Raw genomic sequence first — 22792 nt, forward strand, 5'->3', positions numbered from 1 at the left:
AGTTACGTGAAGATGAAGTTAAATTTAATGAATATTTCCGAATGATGGGGCTGATGAAAATATGTTAAGTTCTTCATTTATAGAATCAAAATCCTGCGGTCCCTTTTCTCAAGCATCCTAAGCTCTTCACTTTCATATTGCCATGAGAAGAGAGGCGAAAGCTAGGGGCCTTCCGACAAACCGACGCTCTGTCCTCCCACTAATTGAAGTCTCTCAGTTCATCCATGCTTTCTGCTTTTCTTTCTTACGTCTCTATCTAGCCGCGCCATAGCTCACGCGGATAATCGCCGGCCTGGGTTCGAGCCCAGGTCAGATAATGTGGGATTTGTGCTAGACAAAGTGACACTAGGGCAGGTTTTCTCAGAGTACTTCAGTTTCCCCTGTCAATTTTCATTCCACCTACTGCTCCACTCATCATCATCTATCATCCTGGGCTCGTACAATAGGTCAAATAGTGGCCAACGTACCAAGTGGACTTAAGTCTCACCCCACCCCCATGAAATTACATTTACCTCTCCTTCTTCCATTTGTCAGAGTTTTAATGTTGGTTCTCTCATGCCACAATGCACGGAGAACCACAGGATGTTCGAACTTACCTATACTCTCACTGAGGCTGTTGTTAAGACCCACATTGAGGGCGTTGGCGAGGCCTGTCAGCCCGCCGGAGAGACTCCCATTGCTGTAGTAGTTGTAGTTGTAGGCCTGCGCTGTTGGAAACGGGCTCCATACCGCTGGTAGAATCTTCGACTGGAAACAACAGACAGAAATCGTCATGTTCTGTTACACGCTCAAAATGTCGATATAACTACGGAAGTGCACGCAGCAGCTAGGCTGTTCAGTTACTGCATTTCAAAGAACGCGAAGGTTGATTAATGTCTCATCGCGGGCCAAAAGAACCCACTCCATACCCTCACACCGTATATCCGTAAGATCCACTTCACTATCGGTGCAGCGGTAGCGTAGTTGGTTGAGGAACTGTGCTAGAAGCCGGAAGGTCGCGAGTTCGAGTCCCTATAAGGTGGATTTTTTCAACTGACCTATTCCTTCCAGCCGCACTATGGGCCTATTCAGCCTCTAACAGAAATGAGTACCAGGAATCTTCCTGGGGGGGGGGGGGGTAAAGGGCCGCAGGCGCGTAAGGCTGACCTCCCCGCCATCTGTGAGCCGACTGTCTAGAAAATGTGCGAGCCTCGACGTCTCAGAACCCTATGGCCCTTCATAGCCTGTTACAGGGATCACTTTACCTTTCTTTTTTTGCCATTTCAATATCATATCATTCCTAGAGGTCTCGTTCCTCCAGATCTTCTAAGTACATCTTCCCCGTGCGTGCTACATGCCCTATCCATCTCATCATCCTTTATCACTGTAACAACATCTGACAAATATCATGACTTGTCTACAGGTTCTCGAATCAGAAAGTGAATGAGCGAGTTTAAGTGAAACACGAAGCCCAAAACGGTTGTACATGTTCCCAGTTTGTAGGAAGTTTAGCAAATGACTCAAGCGAATATTATCGCTATATCTTTCGACGAAGCCGTTTCAACTGTAGATGATGGCGTTGCCAATAACAAGGAAACACAGAGTTGAACTGCGCGCGTAATACCCGTACTTTTACACGATGATTCTCGGAGGCTCTCGAGACTGACCAACTCTAGGGCATGTGTGGGGGCTCCTAACCCCCTCCCCCCCATCAGAGGTGTGTGTTGCGCAGATCGTGGCAGATCTGACAGTGACTCTGCGAGAAAGTGATCAGGTCTGGGGAAATATGGCTGATTAGGAACAAGATGACAGTGGCCTACCAAAACTACAAAGTTCCTCATTATGAAATTTTCTCCATTCTCCTGTTACTTCCCCTTTCGCTGGTCTAAACACTCTAACAATCTACCACACTGCAGGGCGTCACATTCACTGCCATGGGAACGAAAACTCTCCCTCGCCGTACATTCCTCTTCCGTTTGCGTGCAAAACCAAACAGGACACAGTACATAATACATTGTACAGGTTCTGGGGACTTTTTCTTTTCGCATAGTGGGGGGTGGGACCGCCTATGTGGTCTAGTGGTCAGGGTTCCTGGCTACAGATCCAGAGGTCCGGGTTCGATTCCCGGCGCTACCAGATTTTTTCGGAGAAGCAGTGGGTCTGGAACGGGGTCCACTCAGCCTCGTGATAACTGAGGAGCTATTTCAAGGAATAGCGGCTCCGGTCTAGAAAACCGAAATTAACGGCCCTGGGGATTCGTTGCACTGACCACGCAACACCCTCTATCCGCAAAAGTTGGCACTAAAACTTCGCCGACAAGCGGCGGTCGCTCGGTCGGTATAGTTCGCTTGCGGACTGAAATCACGGAGTTAGTAGGGCGTGGAGTCCATTTGGGTCCACTCGGCACGGCGGTCACTGATTGGCCTACTGTACTGTGATTATGATGATAGAGAATTTGGTGGAATGAAGATTGGCAAGGGAAATCGAAGTACTAGGAGAAAACCCACCCCAGCGCCACTTTGTCCACCACAAATCCCACTTGACCAGACCTGGGATCGAACCCGGGCCGCCGCGGTGGGAAGCCAGCGACTAAACGCTTGAGCTGTGGCACGGTCTAAACAGGTTCAGTTCCTCTAACTGCGCTGCTACATCACTTCCAATGCCTGGACGACACTAACACAACTGCAGAGGATATGGAAGAAGTGGTCGTGGACTTGACTGGTCTGAGAGAAACCATGAAATGTTGACCGAAATTCGAAACAGGCACTTTCATAATGAAAGTCAGAAGCGCTATCGCCTGACCTACCTTGTGCAGGTTTTACTGGCACGGCAGCGCAAGACATGCGCAACACACGGGGGAAAAAAAACTCCTGTTAAGTCAGGACATATGGCACCTTCGTTACTGGTGGCCACAACGCAACTGTCTGCTTGCTCCCAGACAATTTTCGGGATAACTAACTTCATGGAGCTGTGCGCTTCTTGAGAAGCCGTCATTTATGCAGCTCCTCAACCTCCCAACATTTTATAGAACATTATGGTTCATTACCGTGTTCACAAGAGCCCTCCACTGGTCCCTATCCTGAGCCAGACCAATCCAGTCCACCCTCATCCTATCAAGGATCCAATTTAATATTATCCACCCATCTACGTCTTGGATCTTTCTAGTAGCTTCTTCTGGCTTTCCCAGAAATATCCTATAAGCATTCCTCTTCTCCACATGCGTGCTATATGCCCTACCCATCTCATTCTCCTTGGTCATTAATTATACTTGGCGAAATGTAGAAGTTATGAAGCTCTTCATAATGCAGTTTTCTCCAAATTCACGTCACTTCATTTCTCTTCGGTCCAAATATTCTCCTCAGCACCTTGTTCTCAAACACCCTCAGTCTGTGTTCCTCCCTTAATGTTAGAGACCAAGTTTCACACCCATACCGAACAGGGATAATACTCTGAAAATAGCCACGGATCAACATCTGACGCCGTTCAGTTAACACAGATTCATTAAAATTTTAAGGGACAGACCGAACAGGCTCGTGCAATATGAACACACTACACTTCTATTTTGGAAGTTCTCGCTTCGAATCCCAACATTAACACTTTTCGTACCTCAATTAGGACATGGTCGCTTCCTATCAAATATTTACCTGTTCATTACTCAGTAATCGCACCACCATTCGACGCTACATGCTCTACGTACTGGCCGTGTCGTTAAATGAACCACGATCAACCCAACACGGAAGATGTCTGATGCATGATTCTCGCAACAAACAGGGACTGTTTCCCCTAACAGCATTAACCGGTTGGGCTTTGTAGGAGAGACGTACGTGTTTCCTGTGAGGTACAAACTGAATTTCTAAAGATTGTGAAATGCAGACCCGCTGGTAGGCAACAACGGAGAAATAAGCAACTATACAACAGCCGTTGCTAAGTAACGGCTCCACAAACGGGCATGTTTCCAATGCAACAGTTGCACTGCAACAGAAGACCGGTGTTATCTACACGGTCCATGCCCAGACGTTATATGCATAGTGAGTTTGAGAACTGGTGCCTGTGTGGAGGCGGGTTCGAATACCACCACCGTAGCCCTGAGTAGTAGGCGGCGACGAAAAGGAAACCCAGTGTCTGTGGTATAAGTAGGTCACCCTGTTCCTGTGGGATATAAATACGAGAATCCGGCCCTCCAGGTTGGGGGGAGTCGAATTTGAGACAGTAAAATATGGTAATGTGTCCCGTGGGATTCGGACCCGAGAATGACATCGCGGGCGAGGGCCAGAAACGATTGTAAAACGACAGACCAATCCTCTCAATTGAGAGGATGTTACGTAAGGACTATGACCGCAAGGTTACAGTTGAAAAAGAAATCGCTGGTCGTTAAGTCTCAAAGAGCTTGGCGTCAAGACGAACTAATTGGCGGTAAACCGCCAGTCGTGAAATGACTGTGACTAGAGATCTGCTGAGGTTCAGTTGTCGTGAGCTGTTACAGTTGGAAGCTGGCAGCTGAGGCCGCGGACAGGTTGGCAACACGCCCTCCGCTGAAAGCCGCTACCAAGCAACGACAGTGAAGACGTGACTGTGGACGCTAATGTTGTGTAATAGTGAAATGTAAAGTGCAGTCACGCGCTGTATGTTAAACAGTCCAAAAAATCCAATTATCAATCCAAACACCGACTACAGTGACACTAAAATCGTGACAGTATTATTTCAGTAATTTTTTGGTATGAAGAAGATACGAAAATGACACAAATAACTAAACATATTACTCGCATCTTGTGACTGACGAGAAACCTGGAAGCTATGTAGNTACTCTAGTCAGTGAGGAACACAGGCCGAGGGTGAAGAGCACTATATTCTAGAATGTACCGTGCCGCCGTGTAGTCGGCTGCAAGTTCATCCACGATGAGGATGAACGCACTGCCTCCCTCTTCACTGTTGATGTTTGCATGCTTGATTTTTCGACCCTTAAGATGGAGACAGTAAATTCTTCCGAAACGTCGGTGAGCTTCTACACGGCATGACATTCCAAAAGAGTAAACTCTCCACGTCACAAAGGGCACACGAGAACTCAACCCTCTTCCTTCACCGCACACAGCACAGACGTGCGATTTCGAGGAAACAGATGAGGTGCTGTGCACCCTGGGCCCACAAGAGAATGAAACCTAATGTGTGTGACAATACATGAGCCAAAGTGCGGCTCATTTGTCCCACTCAGAGATGTGGAAAGGGTGAAGGGTGGAATGTACAGTTATGTCATGAAGTTATCTTCATCCTCCACTGAAGAATTCCGACGTTTCCGAAGAAGCACTGTCTTCATCTTCTGGGTCGTGGATCGATCCCCCCGGACAATACGACTGCACCACTGTTTACCGCGTAACGTACAAGAGGCATATGGAAGCAGAGCTTCATGCATTACCCTCGGTCTTCGATGGGGGGGGGGTGCTTAAGGTTCGGACCGCGTTGCTCATGTACCCGCAGCATAGGAAGACAACTGAGCCCCTATGCCACTACCGGGAATCGAATATCAGTCGTACAGCCCGTAGGCAGTCTAACTCCGAACTTTCAAGATCGAATGTGTTGGTGACTGGTTAATTCTTAAGACAGGCTCTCGTGATTTTCCTTCGTTCGTTCAAGCCAACTACAAGATGCTGCCCGGGTCTGTTAACGCCCGGTTCGAAGTCCGTAAACGTCCGACGCTGTGAACTGATAAAGCGTCCTTTAAACAACCAACGCAACGAACCAAAGCCCCACGTCCCACAGGCGGTGTCAACACACTTCTGGCTAGACGTCACACGCTGACAGCCGAGCAGCACTACAAAGTGTTAGGAAACACTAACCAACCAACGTGTCCTAGTTTCCTCCTCTGCTCCAAAATTGGGCTGTGGCCCTGCAAAACAGAAATCGTGACATGCGTGTCACTCCCCCAAGATCCTATTCCATTCACCAAAAATGGTGATGGTTGGAAGCGCAAGTCTACACTTCCGGACCAGTTCTGAAATTGCTGTCAGTAACGTAACTGACTACGGGTTGGGTGGTCAAGTGGGATTTGTGATTGATAAAGTGGCGCTGGGGCAGGTTTTCTCCGAGTAATTCGGTTTCCCTTGCCAATCTTCATTCCACCAAATTCTCCATCATCATAATCACCCAGGGCAGGTACAACAGGCCAATCAGTGGCCGCCGTGCCGAGTGGACCCAGCTGGACTCAATCCCCCACTAAGCGAAATGGCTGAGTTCGGTTCCGTTGGTACTCATTTCATGCTGGTTTCTCATCTGGCTTATTCTTCAGGTTCCAATGAACTGCACGGCAATATATTCCACAGGTCAGAACTCTTAGGGTACGGGTTAGAGGCATGGGGCAAGAGATCTCACTTCCCCACAGATTCTATACCGCCTTTGGACCCACCACGTGCGTACTGACAGCAAAGGGGCCGGGGCATGAACATGACAACCTCTATACAATGGCGGAGCTATGTATCCACCCCACCTCCATGGTGCATAGCTTACACAAGCACAACCACGCCCTGCTTTACTACACAGCTTCAAATGACAACTGCAAATCGAGACGGAGGCCACGGTCTTGCCCTCACTGGAAGTACTGTCGCGTCATTACATGTCAGGACTGCCGGCAAGTACCGTCACGTGACAGTGACTACAGAAGGGGGTGTATATCGGTAACCGGATTTACTGAACTCTTAAACAACTAATAACTACAAGTACGGACTATGCTGTCACTGTTCTACACACTTCACAAATTACTATAAGGACATACTAGGTCTTCTTAGTCTGTTAAAATCTTCACTAGCCGTTGCTTGGTAGCGGCTTTCAACGGCGGATGTTTCCCTTCCTCTGGGTTCCCGAACTGTCCCCGGCATTAGCTACCAACTTCTCACAGCAACAGCTCACAACAACTGAACCCCAGCGGTTATTTGCAAAACTGCTTATTTCGTGGTCGTTGCCTAGCAACGAGTCTACATGCCACAATATTATCCCAGTATTTGTATGGAGGGACTGAGGGAAACCAGAGGAATGCCTCAATGATGATGTAGGTGGGTCTGTCGAGACTCAAACCGGACACCTTCAGAATACAAATAAACGTTACCGCTTGTGGCTATCTGCTCTAAGAATTGTTCTGAATGCAATATCGTCTTCCGGAATCTGACACCGTGGGGTGCGATTGCAAGGAACCCAAGTTTTGGAGGGGCCTGTGTCTCCATCCCATAAATTCTAGTTTCTCCGCATCCTTGGTTCCTCGCCATCAGACTCCACGGCGTCAAACTGCTGAAAACAGCATCCCTCAGTCGGTCGTGCCACAGTTCAGGAGGGTTGGTCGCCGGTTTCCCATGGTGGTGGTCTTGTTCGATCCTAGTCAAGTGATGTCGGATTCCGGGTTTCCCCTGCCAATTCTCGCTCCACACTCATCTATCGCCCGGCTGCGGTGCAGTGGGCCCATTAGTGGCCGACGTACCAAGTGACCTCAGTCTCACCCCACCCCATGACGTAGGGGGGGGGGAATCTCCAAAATCACCGCCTCCGTTATAACCTCGAACCCTCCCCGTGTCCACACAATATGCAGGCTTCTATCCGCCGGAAGCTGACGGCCATTTTCCCGGGAGAAGCAACGCGGGCCTAAGCCTGACTTTGGAAGCACGCCATAGCGTAGTTGGCTGTAGAACTATGTTAACATGCCGCAAGGTTGCGCGTTCCATTCCCGATGACGTCGTTGGATTTTTCAGTTGACCTAATGCTTCCAGCCCCACTATGGCCCTGGGGTTGACTCAGCCTCTAACATGAATAAGTATTAGGTATGTTCCTGGGGGTAAAGCGCGGCCGGCGCGTAAGGCTGACCTCACCGCCATCTGTGAGCCTATTGTCTAGAAAATGTGGGAGCCTCGACGTCTAATAACCCTGTGGGCCTCCACAAATAGCTTCACCTCTACCTTTTCTTTTTCTAAGGATGACATCCATCTCAATCCAGTGGGGCCTGGACACGGGGACATTCTGATATTTACTTGTAACTAGCACCATAACCTGAACGCTTATAAAGAAGTAGAGATAACATTCCACGCACTGTAAAAAGAAGTAGAGATAACATTCCACGCACTGTAAATGCCGCCGACAGATGCACGTGAGTGGCCAGCTTCACCCCCTGTAACCATCAGGCAGGTAACAGACCACACAGTGTTGGCGAAGATAAATATCCCGGGAGTCACACCCCAGTCGGCCTCCACACAACCTAACACCCTACTGACTAAACCGCCCCTGATTTCATAACGCATCGTCTCTTCCGGTTCCGCGTGCCTGCTGTGAGGGCAGAAATAGATTGTCTCGCGCAGGAGGTCATGCGCGCTGGGGAGGTCCCCTCTGACACTGCGGGCCACACTTTGGAAACGCAGATTAGCGCTCCGGGAGCTCCTACATTGTTACCAAATTAAGGGCCAGATATGAGACTCATTATTCGCTTATTTCTCGCAGCCCCTGAGACCCTACATCGAGTAACATTACTGTGAACGATTCCACTGAAAACAAGTGCTGGGAAGCGGCCGAGGCCCACTTTCAGGTACTATCGGAATTAGTCTAAATAAACTGCTGACAATCTTTGCATCGGTAACACTGGTACAAGGCCGCGCCATAGCTCAAGCGGTTAGTCGCTGGCTTTCCAACGCGGCGGCCCGGGGTCTGATCAAGTGGGATTTGTGGTGGACAAAGTGGCGCTGGGGCGGGTTTTCTCCGAGTACTTCGGTTTCCCCTGCCAATCTTTATTCCACCAGATTCTCCATCATCATAATCACCCGGGGCAGGCTAAAATAGACCAATCAGTGGCCGCCGTTCCGAGTGGACCCAGTTGGACTCCATCCCCCACTAACCGAATTCTATGCCGTAGGAATCGAATTGTAACCTCACATAAAGCGTTCGTAAGAAGGGGGGAAAAAAAAAGAAAAGAAAAATACTGCCTGATGTGGAGATCATGTCTGTCCGTCTATGACCTAATAAAACGGTTAAGCTGTCCCTGTGCTTAACTAGAAGGCGTATGGGGAGTGAATGTATAGATCAACTTTCTTTTTACCTCGGCACTAGTTGGAGTGGTCAGCTACACGCCCCGGCCGCTTAACACCGGGGAAAGAGGCCCTTGTACCCACTGGATAGAAGGCTGGGTGGGCCCCAAAGCCAGTTTGGACCCTACCAGGACTTGAACTCCGACCCCTCGGTCGTCCAGCCCGTAGCCAGTCGCTATACCGGCTCGGTCTATGACCTACTTAGGCCTGTCTTGGTCCATTGTGTTTCCCTCTATGATACTCTACCAGTCTCTATATCCTACCGGTACTGGTGCTTACCATCAGTCCCGCCCAGCCAGTGAGATCGGCCTCTATAATGCTTCCCCCATCTACCCGAGGTGTTAGAGACTACTGTTGGGCGTGAAACGTCCGTAATTTTGCTCAGTAGCCTCCTTTGGAGACATGAGGTTCTTTTACGTGCCGTAAAGCTACGACACGGGACCCACGGCTTAAAGTCCCTCCCGGAAGACTTGATCCCTGAAATTTTCCGCCTTTAAAATTTCACAACCTCCGCCGGGTTTGAACCCGCGTACCTTGAGTCACGAGGTGGGAACGTTACCCCTAGACTACGGAGGCCGCTGGTCTATGACCTAACATCAGTTTCTTATATAGTCTCATGTGAGGAAACACTAATCAGAAGTTATCCAATAATTCTGATTTCCAGCCATGCCGCCCCACAACACAGCGTACCTCACAGGATGTCATAAAGTAAAGTTTTCTCGTACAACACAAACACAGCGACGTTAATTTTAGGTCTAATATCAGTCGCCTATTCTGACTTCTAGACGTACTGACAGATCATTAACTGTTTCGAATTTTAATGAAATAATGGAGCAAATTCATCAACTATTTTTATTTTGCAAATTTTAATTCATACGTTTACCCGGCCTCAGAATATTCAAGTAATTTTATACTGCCTTCCTGGCACCCGAAACAAGTAGATACGCGGAGCATGCGCAGTAGAAATACGAAACAATTTCGTTCAAAAAACCATAAGGAAGACCCTGACATCAATGGAAGGATACGCTGATCTTACACAGCATGACCGAAGATTTGGACTGGATTCGTTTCGTTTATGTTAGGGACCTGTGGCTGGCTCTTGCTTACAGGGTAATAAACCTTCAAGGTTCATAAAAACCCGAGAATTTCTCGGCCGGCCAGTGACCATTTGCGCCCAAAAAGGGGCTGGGGTGTATGGAGTGGGTAAACGCAACAATCCCCTACGAACCTTCTTACCCAGATGCAATTTGCCCGTTTCATTTCCGAACTGTTTACTGCTTTACGACCCCCTCCCGGGCGGACATCTGGAAGACATACAATCCCTCCTCTGCAATCAACAGATAGATGACCTTTACAGAGCGGAACTCGGTGGGTGGGGCGGACTATCCACTGGGTGACGCCTGCCTGAATGAGCGACGATGAGCTCTGCTCTCCTTGCATTAGCGATCTGCAACGTCGGTGCAAAGATATTGCACCTTGACTGGCATCCTTGGAAAGGTTTGCTCGGTATCGAGCAACAGTCAGACCGGTAAAACAGGTTTCGAGAAAATCGACATTTCGCATTTTGGGCCTCTAGTTCAAGTATCGTTAACTTCCTGAAGCTATCGACTGTGAAGTTTTATTATGGAACATTATTTCCTTAAACTGCTGAAATTTAATCAGAACAGCAGGGGCCGTTTTGTAGAAAACTGTCACTTCGTGTTTTGGGCCTCACCTGACGGGTCCTGCTGTTCACATTCACCGTGTACTAACCCAGAACGGAGAAACCCTTGAACATCGAATATAAATGAAATTCGTTCAACCGTTCGGCCACTAGCGAGGCGCTGACTTAGTATTCAGATGTGTAACTCCGTCAAAACCTCGAGATCACAACATCGCCTCATATATACTACGTAGAGGAGAAAGTGACAAATGGGTTGCGGTGGGCTGGGCATGTAGCAAACATGAGGACGTTGATCGGAAAGGCGCAGAACACGGACTTCGCGGGTTCGAGAACAGGGTGCTGAGGGGAATATATGGACCTAAGACGGATGAAGGGGGGGGGGTACACAACGTGCACTCCTCGCAAAATATGAGAATGACCAAGTCATGGAGTATGAGAAGGGCAGGGCATGAATCAGGGACAGTAAGTAAATAGGTCACAAATGAATATAAAACGTAAAACATGATGTTCGAACATGGATAAACTTCTATTTCTGGGTATATCCTCCATGAACATTGATATAACTCTCTCGTCTCTTTACCACTGTGTCGAAACCCGCAGCAGAGATGTCTTGTGACTGTTCTCAGCCACTTCCTCACCTCCGTTTCATCATCATCAGAATTTCGAACGTACTTGGGAGAATTTCTCGACGCAGTTTTGAACCGCATTACGAGACAGACCATTTCCCACAGTAAAGACGAAACATTTCATCATGAATACCCTTTGCATTGAGTCCTTATGCCGACAAAAAAAGAAAAAAAAAACGCACAATACAATGCTGCTCTTCGGTATGATACGCCTCAATCACGGTCGCCATTTTGGCTATTGAAACCAACCTCTCAACATGCGCATGCGCGTCTGCTACCTAGACTGCCATGACACTGGACTGTGCTACTACCTAATGATATACAGAGAAAACCTATTACGTCAATTACAGCTGTTTTACTTCCTTGTTTGCATTCCCTACAGAACGGACAATACTTTGTACGATGAGGCACCGATTAATTAATTAATATTACTACATCTACATCACGAGCCTCCAATAACAGTTTTTATAAACAAAATGTAAAATACTCCAATTTGTCCATGGGAACGAAACAAACTCACAAAAACAAACGACTGACTCGATGATGGAAAGCATCAATTGAAGAATTTTATTCTTGTTTTATATTATACCTTTTGTTTTATATATTCTAATTTATTGTATTTTTAGGTCAAGTATTTTAATATAATTAATATTACTGTATCCAATTTTATTAATAGTGCAGTTCAGTGGTGTATGTATGTTAGCCATGTATTTGCCTGATGACGGCTATTAATAGCCGAAACATGTAGCAGAGCCAAAACCTGGCAATGACCTTGATATAGTTGTGTTGTGACGGTCGTAATAAAGAAGTTATGTTTTACTTCCATTTGTGTCCTATTTACTGACTCTCGTACCACGTATGGGGAAGAAGACCGGTACATTCAGTCGTTTATATGGGACTGGATTCAACTGGCTCAGGACAGAGGGCCAATGGCGCGCTCTAGTGAACACAATAATGAAACTTTAGGTTACACAAAACGCTGGGAATGTTTCCAGTAGCCGTGCGGCTGTTGGCTTCTGAAGAAGAAATTGGTTGCATGGCGTTACTCGTTTCTTTAACGACACTGTCGGCGCTTATACGGCCCCACGGTTGAAGTCTGAAAGGAAAGAAACTGTAGCGACATGAACCTATTCCGGCACTGGTCTGGGGAGGTATGAACCCCTTGGTCAGGAAGATTTCGCCGCAGGGCCAAGCCCTGAAGGCAGAATCTTGTAAATATGAAGCAGGGACGCTGCTGGACCATGTCTGCAGGTTAACACGCGTTGCCCGTGTCCAATGAAAGACCTCTAGTTCCATTTGGGATCTTCATGCTCGCAGTTCTCCTACGGTCACTTCTACTATCTCTCAAATCTCCTCCTGGACGGCCAATTATATGGTCATTTTTTTTTGCAATGGATCCTACGCATACCAAGTCGCGAGATGAGTGTCACTACAAGATGACGTTACCACTGCGCATAAAACCAACTATATACGGGCATCAGAACTGTTGGATTTGGGATTGTTGCAGCTGTGACTACGAACAGTTGCCGTCTTCTGCGATGTAATGCAGTACGGCAGAGGTTCACCGATGTCTCAAAGATCAAGACAAGCGACCAACAAGGCGCAAGCACTGCGCGCACCTCTATCGGACTACAAGGCGTCACATGCAGGATGAACCACTCTGGTACAGGCCGACACTTCAGTGTTATCCAACTGTGACCACATATGGGAAGACCCGACGCTGGACACCCCTGAACCGTGAGGCCAACACAGCGACACCGGACACTCGTTAACTGCTGCAATGTTGGCATTCCTGGGCAAATAATCGCGACGGCGACCCGGGCAGCATGGCTACATGCGCAGTTCCAGCTGCCTTATCTTCCTGTTTCATGGAACCGAGGATTGTCATCAGTTCACCCTTGTAATGTTGCGGAGATAAAGGCAGAACAGCGCAGGTCCTGAAATCCTATGTCTGTACGGCAACCGCCACGACTTATAGGCGTACGGGGGTAGGAGGCAAGGCGCCACATAAAATCAGTGATGTGATAGTTTCGCGTTCCGGTCGCTCCACCCTGGGTGAAAATACACTCCGTTTATACAGTGCGTACAATCAAGTGCGCGCCGCGGCTGCAATTTGCCGTGAGTCATACCACCGCAGAACGGATGCAGTCGCGGGGAGGAGTTGCAACTCCTCCCGCGACTGCATCCGTTCTGCGGTGGTATGACTCACGGCAAATTGCAGCCGCGGCGCGCACTTGATTGTACGCACTGTATTAATCCCATTAGAAATGGCGAATATTTACAGCGGGCAATGTTCCTCTCAGACTTCTCTGTGGTTGCTGTGGCACAGCCGCCAGTTTACATGACACTCATAAAATCTAGTTCACTTCATCCATGTTTCGGACATGGTGCCCTTCGCAATTTCTGCCCTCCGCTTAATAACAGATTAAATGAGATGGGCAGGTCACGTAGGAAGCACACGAGTACTACTCGAGGCTTGTCGTATCTCAATCAATGGACTGAAATTAGCTCTCTCTAAGGGACCCAACAGATGTGTTTCCCCCTCACCTGAGGATGGAAACACATTCAGTTTCCCAAACGCTGGGTTCTCTAGTTTTTTTTAATACCGGACGGTGGACAAGGGCTGAAAATACTGCGTTATACGCCATCGCAAGAATTGTTTGGAAAGTGCTTGTATAATTTATTGTATAAAAATATATAAAGATGTAATACTGAAATATGCTGAAGCTTTGTTACAAATATCAACTTAAATGGCTAACACAAATGCATTAAAAAACTCCGTGGTTTTAGTTCGCAAGTGAACTATACCGACCGAGCGACCGCCGCTTGTCGAAGTTAGTGCCAGCTTCAGCGGATAGGGGGTGTCACGTGGTCAGCGCAACGAATCCCCACGGCCGTTAATATCGGTTTTCTAGACCGAACACAAATGCATGTTTAATTTTATTTTCTTCAAGGTCTGGCAGCACAGAATCGCTGCTTGAGCATTAGGAAACCAATTGCGGCTTTCATCAATGTCTGGAAATTTCGTGTTATTAATCGCGACAGTGTTCTAAAAAAGTTGAGACGTTTTTAATTGCGTGGGTGGGGCTGGAATTTCAGGCCGCCTCTGAAGCGCCGTTCACGCTTGCGCCGGCGCTGCTCACCGCATTAGGGCGTACAAATTCGTTTAAAACATTCTCCGTGATTTTAACGTTTAGCACCACTTCCTCGGTCTGTGACGAACCAAGTGCCTGGTCAGAGATCACCCCCTTCCTCCATGGGTCTGATACTGCGCTGCCTAGTCAGGGTTAGCGCACACCTCGGGGGGGGGGGTGATGAATCACTACGCAATAATGGTGGAACAATGACTGGAGGAGGAAACCGCCACATCTTCAAGCCGAATCAGTCACCCAGGACTGAATATCAGGGTCCTAGGTGAGACGCCAGCCTGAACAGGGAAAAACATATTCCCATGTTGCCAACACACGAAAATTTAATGTGCCGTTGTCGTGAGGGATACAGCGAATGCTCTTCCTACTTGTTTACATGAGCAGTAAAAAAGAAGTGGGGCTATAAATAGACAACTTGAGGCGCTGCGTTGTGCCAACACTGGGGTGCGCTGCCATGGACCGTGACACAAGGTGGGCAAGTTACCGCCCATGGTTATGTTCAGAGCACACATCAACTGGTGTGGGGAACCTGCCGTACTTGTCCCTATGCTCAGTTAAGCGCCACGCCATGAAGACGTATGGTGGAGTGAGAGTATAGCTCCACCATTCGTAACCCTGGCACTAGATGAGATGTGAGTGATCAGCTTCACGCCCCTGCGGTTTTACCTCTGGGGATACAGCACCCCAGTGCCCATTTAGACTGGGCCTCGGAGCCGGTCTGGGCGTTGTGGAGAAATCTTAACCCTGGTGGGAATCGAACCATGGCACCGTGGCCGTCCAGCCCGTCGCTATACCGACACAGCTACATTACGTAGGAATCTGAAGATCTCTCATCTCGTTGAATGTGATGTATTAAGGGGAATCACTAAGCCACAGGTCTGGCGGCTACGTGGCGGCTTCTCACCGTGGTTTCTTCCAGTTACTTCGGCTTTCCCTTACTAATCATCTTTTCGCCATTGTTGTACACCCATCCACCACCAGCCCGAGGTGGCAGACATATGTTGCTAACTTCGGTAATATATTGCGTCTCCATTACACAGCCCGATCCATAATTTGTACACACTGAACTCAGCAGACAGCTGATATTCATACACATCACCGAAACAAACACCCACACCTGACAACCAGAAGCGGCGTAAATAAACCAGCAATTCTTTGTCCTTATCAAGATTTTAAAATTAAAAATAACAACGCTTTCACTTACGACATACTCTTGAATATATAAATCTCGGATATGAGCTGCTGGTTACAGAAATGTAAATTTTATAGGTAATTTTTTTACATTTTTAGGTTTAAGGTCATTTTTCCATTTTGGGGGTAATTTTTTGGGTAAATTTTTGGACTTTGAAGGGTATTTCTAGTCATTTTTGGCCATTTTAAGGAATTTTTCTTCATATGTTTTCTGATATGTGAATAACATGGAAGCGAAGTGTTCTTTCTTTTCTCCTTTAGATCATTTTTCTGGATTTTTCGGTCATTTTTTAATATTTTCAGATCATCAAAATCCGGGCCCTGCATATTACACTTTTGGGTCATATTTGTGGTCATTTTTCTGGATTTTTTCGGTCATTTTATAGGTCAATTTTTAAATATTTTCAGGTCATCAAAATCCGGGCCCTGGCAATACGATATACGAAAGGACGATAACTGACGCTCCATGTAAGACTGTGGTTGCGCGTATGGGCAAAAGGCAACAATACCATGTGGTACGTATTATTACCAATGTGCTGTAAATGGATTAGGGCACGAGCAGGACTACTTTGTGCTTTGCTTAGTAACTTTCGCGCGGCAACTACCAGCTGCAAACTTCCATTTTCGTTGCATTTACGGAACCCGCTCATGCCAGGTATCAAGGATACATTGATATGTAAATCACTGTTTGTTTGTGCGCATCGCGTCGATCTGAAACGTGGGACCTTCTCTGTTTCAAGATGGATATTTTCTTGCGGAAAACATTCTAAATGTGTGTTAATGTCACGCATCTGAGGAGGGCTGAAAGAGACGTCCTGTAATTACAGGGGCCTTGCATTCTGAAACCTATAACCGCAATAACAAACTTCAAAGAAATGAGCCCTTCTTAACAAGTCGCCATTCACGCACCTACTAAAGAACGTGCCAGCGTTTTACAAAACCAAAATATTCATTACCTTGTTCAAAAGAGCCCTCCACTGGTCCCTATCCCGAGCCAGTTCAATCTAGTCCACACCACCCCCATCCTATCTGATTCATTACCGTCTTCAGAAGAGCCTTCCACTGGTCCCTATCCGAGCCAGTTCGATCCAGTCCACACCACCCCATCCTATCTGATTCACTACCGTGTTCAGAAGAGCCTTCCACTGGTCCCCATCCCGAGCAAGTTCAATCCAGTCCACACCACCTCAACGTATCTAATATCCATTTTAATATTATCCACCCACCTAAGTCTTGGTCTTCCTAGTTGTCTCATTCCTTCTGGATTTCCCACCAATATCCTACATGCAATCATTTTCGCCCCCATTCCTGCTGCATGCCCTGTCCATCTTATCCTCCTTGGCTTGATCATTCTAATTATACTTGGTGAAGAGTACACGTTATGAAGCTCCTCATTATGCAGTTTTTTCTACGTCCCGACACTTCAGCTCTCTTCGGTCCAAATAGTCTCCTCGGTACCGTTCTCAAACACACTCAGCCTATGTTCCTCAATATCAGAGACCAAGTTTCACACCCATACAGAACCACAAGCAAAACTATAGTTTTGTATATCCTAAATGTATGTTTTTAGACGCAAAAGTTACGATAAATACGTAGCCAGGCACGCTCAAAATAGGTGCAGGAAAGCAAGCAGAGTGGGTGAAGGACGCTGTGTGGTCCAACTGATATTCAGTTTCGCAAGAACATTCTGCCTGTCTTCAGTATCCAAAAGCAAGCCAAAGAGGCGCGAAGCAAGCTATGCTACGTGTAGCGTTACGTCTTAATGCTTGCCTGGTTCGCTTACTCTTCGTTCCTGAAGATAGAGACGGTGCTACGTGTAGCGTTACGTCTTAATGCTTGCCTGGTTCGCTTACTCTTCGTTCCTGAAGATAGAGACGGTTTTGTTCCTCTGAAACATCGATAAATTATTCGATTACAATGCGTCACAATACTTGTCATAGTCACCGCTGTGATAACCTTAAATCCAACGCACGTAGTCTTCGTCAGTACTGCCTAATTTCAACCATAATATGCAGTTTTATTTTTTACAAATTTTAATACAGCTGTCAATTATAAAATTTTATAAAAATCAGTCCCGCTCCTCCCGCGTTGTCACCAGACAAAAATGACGAAGTTACTTGGTGCGCATGTTCTGCAGCTTTTCGTCGTGAACGTGCCCACCCCCGCCCACCCCCAAGGTACCCAATTCAATCATGCAACCTGTATGAGGTGAACTTACTGGGACTTGGTCCGAAGCGGAGGTCTGGTTCTGGTCCGCCAACGTCAGATACACCCAGTTCAGCAGCTGTGTTGGTGCATATACCGAGGAGCTGGTGTCGATGGTGGCCAGCGACGCCATGCTGGGGGCAGTGGCGGTGGCACCGGTATGCCCGGGGGCCATTAACAGAATCTCTTTGATTACAACTTATCTCAAACTCTTGCCCGAATTGGGTCACTCGCGGTTTCGTCACTTCGCGTTTAATTGTTGTGGCAGGCCTGCATAAAGCTTCAGAGAAACACTTCACTGCATTCTTAATTTAAATTCGTACTTTAATTTTTAACACTTTACGCACTTCGATAACAATATGGTATCATTCCTGTTAACACAAAACAACCTCACTTTTTTTCGGAACTATTTCAAGAAGCGTGTTGTATACGGCACAGCGTTAAACCCAGCAAATTTCCGTACATTATTTAGCCCATCTCATACAAAATGCAGACACTTCTCAACAATGCATTTTTTCAGATTTTGCCCACACAACAATTTCTCTCTCACGAAACACATGCACAGCACACCCCGTCATGTAGCTCTCCACCTCACCAAACTCTAACCTCACCGCTACAGTCTCGCTCGCTACTAAGCCTACTAAGTCTCGTCGGGGAACTAAGATGCAGATGCTAGGCAACACACCCTTCCCTCCGCAGCACAACTCTCCACTGTTCCGTGTGACACGTCACGATCAGCGGCGGCTCCATCATGTTCAATGGGCGCCAACACGTGATATGTCTATTCGTCAGCAGCGGCTCATAGAAATTTCAGTGACGATTTATTATCAGATATGACATGACGTTCATAGTCAGTGGAACCACGTTCGGGTGTCACGCGCGTGACATCTGCTTATGTCAGCGGCGGCACAGCGGGGTTTCAGTGGCGTACGCTGCAGAAATTTTGTGGGTCGGGTTTTGAAGGTGCGAGGACCGGGCTGGACTCACATGACTCAGGACACTGTCCAGTGGAGGGCTCTTCTGTACACGGTAATAAACCTTCGCGTTCCGTAAATGACGGAGAATTTCCTCAGTATCTGAACAACCTTGCGCGTTTGAACACCGACACTTCGGCGTGGAATCGTCTAGTTAATATTTCGAAAATTATGCATCATTTGTCATGATGATGTTCAATCACAACATTCATCCACATGATGTCTGTGTTTAGCTGTTTGGCGATAACAGAGCATTACAGATGAAGCGGAGGTATGGCTCCACGCGTTGTTAATCTTGGCACTAGATGATGGTCAGGGGCTAGCCTCACACCCCGGCAGATTTATCCCTGGATAAACAGCACATGGATGCATCTACCTTAATAACAGCAATAAAAAAAGTTAAAGCTATCTTTGTAACAGGCCATGGAGGCCCACAGTGTTGTGAGACGTCGAGGCTCCCACATTTTCTAGACAATCGGCTCACAGCGGTGATATTGTCAGATCTACGCGCCGGCCGCACTTTACCCCCCCCGGAAAATTCATGGTACTTGTTCCTGTTAGAGTCTGTGTCGACCCCAGGGCGCGGCTGAAGTGATTAGATCAATTGAAAAATCCAGTGACCTCATTGGGAACGAACCCGCGACCTTCCGGCTTGTAGCATAGTGCCTCAACTACGTACGCTACCTCGCGCTCCCAGAGGTTGTGCGTGAACTAAGCTACGTGCATCTTGTTCCGTCATAACGTGCAATACGTATATGAAGGGCATGTACTAGTAATCCTTCAGATGCGAATAGTTAGTTGTGAATACACAAATTTCCCCCCCCCCTTGGCACTACAGCCCCAATGGGCCTAGGCCTACCTCCATGAACTTCTCCGTTCACTTTCGGTTTTCTAGATCTTAACACATACGGTAGGACTCATTGGGTGGGTGATCAGCTCGTCGTAAGGCCTCTACCTGTACACAAACACAGAAAAAGGCACACATCCATGCCCTGAGTGGGATTCGAACCCACGATCCCGGTTTCCGAGCGAGCGAAGACAGTGCACGCCTTAGACCGCTCGGCTACCGTGACCAGCGAATACACAAATTATCTTACGTGTTTCGGTATGCCTTGGCCATCGTCAGAAGTTGCATCAACACTAATTGGAAACACTGTACGTAGCACATTCAACACGACAAAGTCAAAGTCACATTGCGGCTGACCATCAGCCAGTCGTCTGTCTTGGTGTCGAGCTCCGTGTGGGGCTCACGACCAGATGTTTCTTCTTGTTTGAAATGTTCTAACCTGTCCATGTGGAGCACCCTCTCTGACGAGAGGTCGGGTCTGTCATTTGTCAGTTATAGTCGGCAGCATTACGTCCATTGTCAGTATGTACAATTATTTACAATTTACATGTTACATTATATAGGCAAGGCCTCTGTCAGTCCAGGCTCAGCACAGAAGATTATGACCTATTTCTGGTAGCTTCCGCTACAACGGCTGTATAGTCACTAGAGAACGGTCGTATGCTTGACCGCCGCCAAGTTTAAGCCATTTGTACTTTCTGTGTCGGGCTTCGCCTTGTCCAATATTGCGAACATTTTCGTTATCATAATTTTGTATGACTTGTTACTCCACACGACAAACTGTGTCACCACATAAATACATGACGTCATGCGGATACAAACACACCGCTACTCACAGCTGGAATGCACTTAATTAGCGCTTTGAAGACTGGAGTCAAAGTTATGTTACGACCGATGGTCATTGGGCCAGTCTACCTTGGTGTCAAGCCCCGTCTGGGGCCCAAGACCAAATTTTTACTACTGTCAGATAGTTGGGGATTTGTTGATGTGAGGCGCTCTCTCTGACGGTAAGAAAGGCATGTCGTTTACCCTTGCTGCTGGTCCTCGCCAATGCAGTCATTCTCGGGCCCAAGTTCCGCGGGACTCATGACCATATTTTACTGTCTCAGATTCGAGACTCTCCCAACCTGATGGGCCAGGTCCCCGTATTTATATCCCCCAGGGACAGGGTGGCCATATTATATACCTCCAGGCACTGGGTTCCCTTTTCGTCGTCTCCTACGACTCGCAGGGAGGTATTTGGAGGAGGTATTTGAACCCGCCTCCAAGCGAGGACTAAAGACTGAATTTAGTCCGTACCTCACAGGAAACACATTACGTCTCCGCTCCAGAGCCCAACCGGTTAACGCTGTTTGGGGAAACAGACTCTGTTTACTGTGAGAATCATACGGAACACATAACTACGTTCTGTGTGCACAATGCAGAGTTTTGGCATGTTAAAGGAGGTGGTGGGGGCACGCGGTAGCGTAGCTGGTTGAGGCACTATGCTACAAGCTGGAAGGTCGCGGGTTCAAGTCCCGATGAGGTCATTGAATTTTATTTTCAATTGACCTAATCCTTTCAGCCGCACTATGGCCCGGGGGCCGACTCAGTCTCTAACAGAAATGAGTACCAGGAATATTCTTGGGGGTAAAGGGCGGCCGGCGCGTAGGGCTGACAACCTTGCCGTTATCTATGAGCCGATTGTCTACATAATGTGGGAACCTCAACATCTCACAGCCCTATGGGCCTTCACGGCCTGTTACAGGGATACCTTTACTTTTTTTTTTTTTTTTTGCTTTAAAGGAGGTAGTACTTATAGTGACCACCTGACTTTCTAAGGTTGAAGCACTAGCAATAAATCTCACTGTAATTAACTTTAATCTAACATTTGATTGACTAAAATGTTTTGCCTTTGACTATAATTTTAAAAATATAAAATCCTTACATGAACATATGTATTGAGAATATGTACAGTGCTTCCTATTAATGTTGATGAAACCTCTGATGATGGGAAAGACAAGCCGAGACACGTAAGGCAATTTTGTGTATTGTCAATAAACTAGTCACATTTGAAGAAATGCTTTGCATACAGATTGTGCGCAGAGTTCTTGAACCAAGGTAGAATATATTTTTAAATATTGGAGGCCATGTTTCGGAAACGCGTGTTCGTTTCTGTTTTCTTATTGTTCGTATTGTTGTTAAACCGAGATATTTTGTTTGTTGTATGTTTCGTTTCATTCCAGTCACCTGAAAGCAAATTAGATCAATTTTTGTTTGTATGGCAAACTGAAGGCGCGCATGATGAATCGAGTATACGCGGTCCGAACCGGAGTATTCATATCTATAAGCGAGTACACTCGTATTTTAATAATTACTTACTTACTTACTCATGGAGCTGAGCCCTTCTTGAGGAGCCGCCAATTCTGCAGCTACTCAAGAATTTCCCAACATTTTATGGAACTCGAAGGTTCATTACTGGGTTCACAAGAGCCCTCCACTGGTCCCTATCCTGAGCCATATCAAACCAATCCACACCATCCCATTCTCTCTCTCTCTCTAAGATCCATTCTAATATTGTCCACCCACCCACGCCTCGATCTTCTCAGTAGTCTCTTTCCTTCTGGCTTTCCCACCAATATCCTATATGCATTCCTGTCTCCCCCATTAATATTCGGTTTCTTTTTTTGCAAGTTAGTCTCAGAGGGCTTTAACACGAGACTTCACAGGTTATCTGCCCCCCCCCCCAAATGAATCGCGGTTGGGGGGCCGTGGTCACAGCATAGCTGCAAGTATTCAGCCATGTGGAGACGAAATATAGCTTCTTCAGGTATTGAGAAGCGTAATAAAGACAGCTGAATTTGCTTATTTACGCTGTCTAGTGACAACAGAAGATAGATTGAAACATGTTGTAGGAAGAAATGGTTGTTACGTCATCAATGACTGGGAAAATACAGAGCGCTGAGATGGAGTGGCCATGACGAACGAATGGCCGAGTAAAGACTGCTTGCAGACCCAGAAGATGGACAACAACAGAATTTGGGTGATGGACATGTGCAACACACATGAAGTCAATTATGGAAGTTAACATGTTCTCATTATTGACGCTGTGGACACTAAAACTGCACTTCC

At 47.2% G+C, this 22792-nt stretch overlaps 1 protein-coding gene across 1 annotated transcript in view; it reads right to left on the minus strand.

The window, feature by feature from the left end:
- LOC111867504 (zinc finger CCHC domain-containing protein 24) overlaps positions 1–18530 on the minus strand; it is a 42226-nt gene extending 23696 nt beyond the window's left edge. Inside the window, exons 1-2 of the mRNA XM_023857447.2 lie at positions 17874–18530; positions 597–747 (exon numbers count right to left, since the gene is read on the minus strand). Coding sequence (XP_023713215.1) covers positions 597–747; positions 17874–18035 — 313 coding nt within the window. The 5' untranslated portion in view covers positions 18036–18530. The remainder of the gene's footprint in view (positions 1–596; positions 748–17873) is intronic.
- Positions 18531–22792: the final 4262 nt, after the last annotated feature.

The sequence above is a fragment of the Cryptotermes secundus genome, unplaced genomic scaffold (genome assembly GCF_002891405.2).
Source record: "Cryptotermes secundus unplaced genomic scaffold, Csec_1.0 scaffold1089, whole genome shotgun sequence".
Taxonomy (NCBI): domain Eukaryota; kingdom Metazoa; phylum Arthropoda; class Insecta; order Blattodea; family Kalotermitidae; genus Cryptotermes; species Cryptotermes secundus.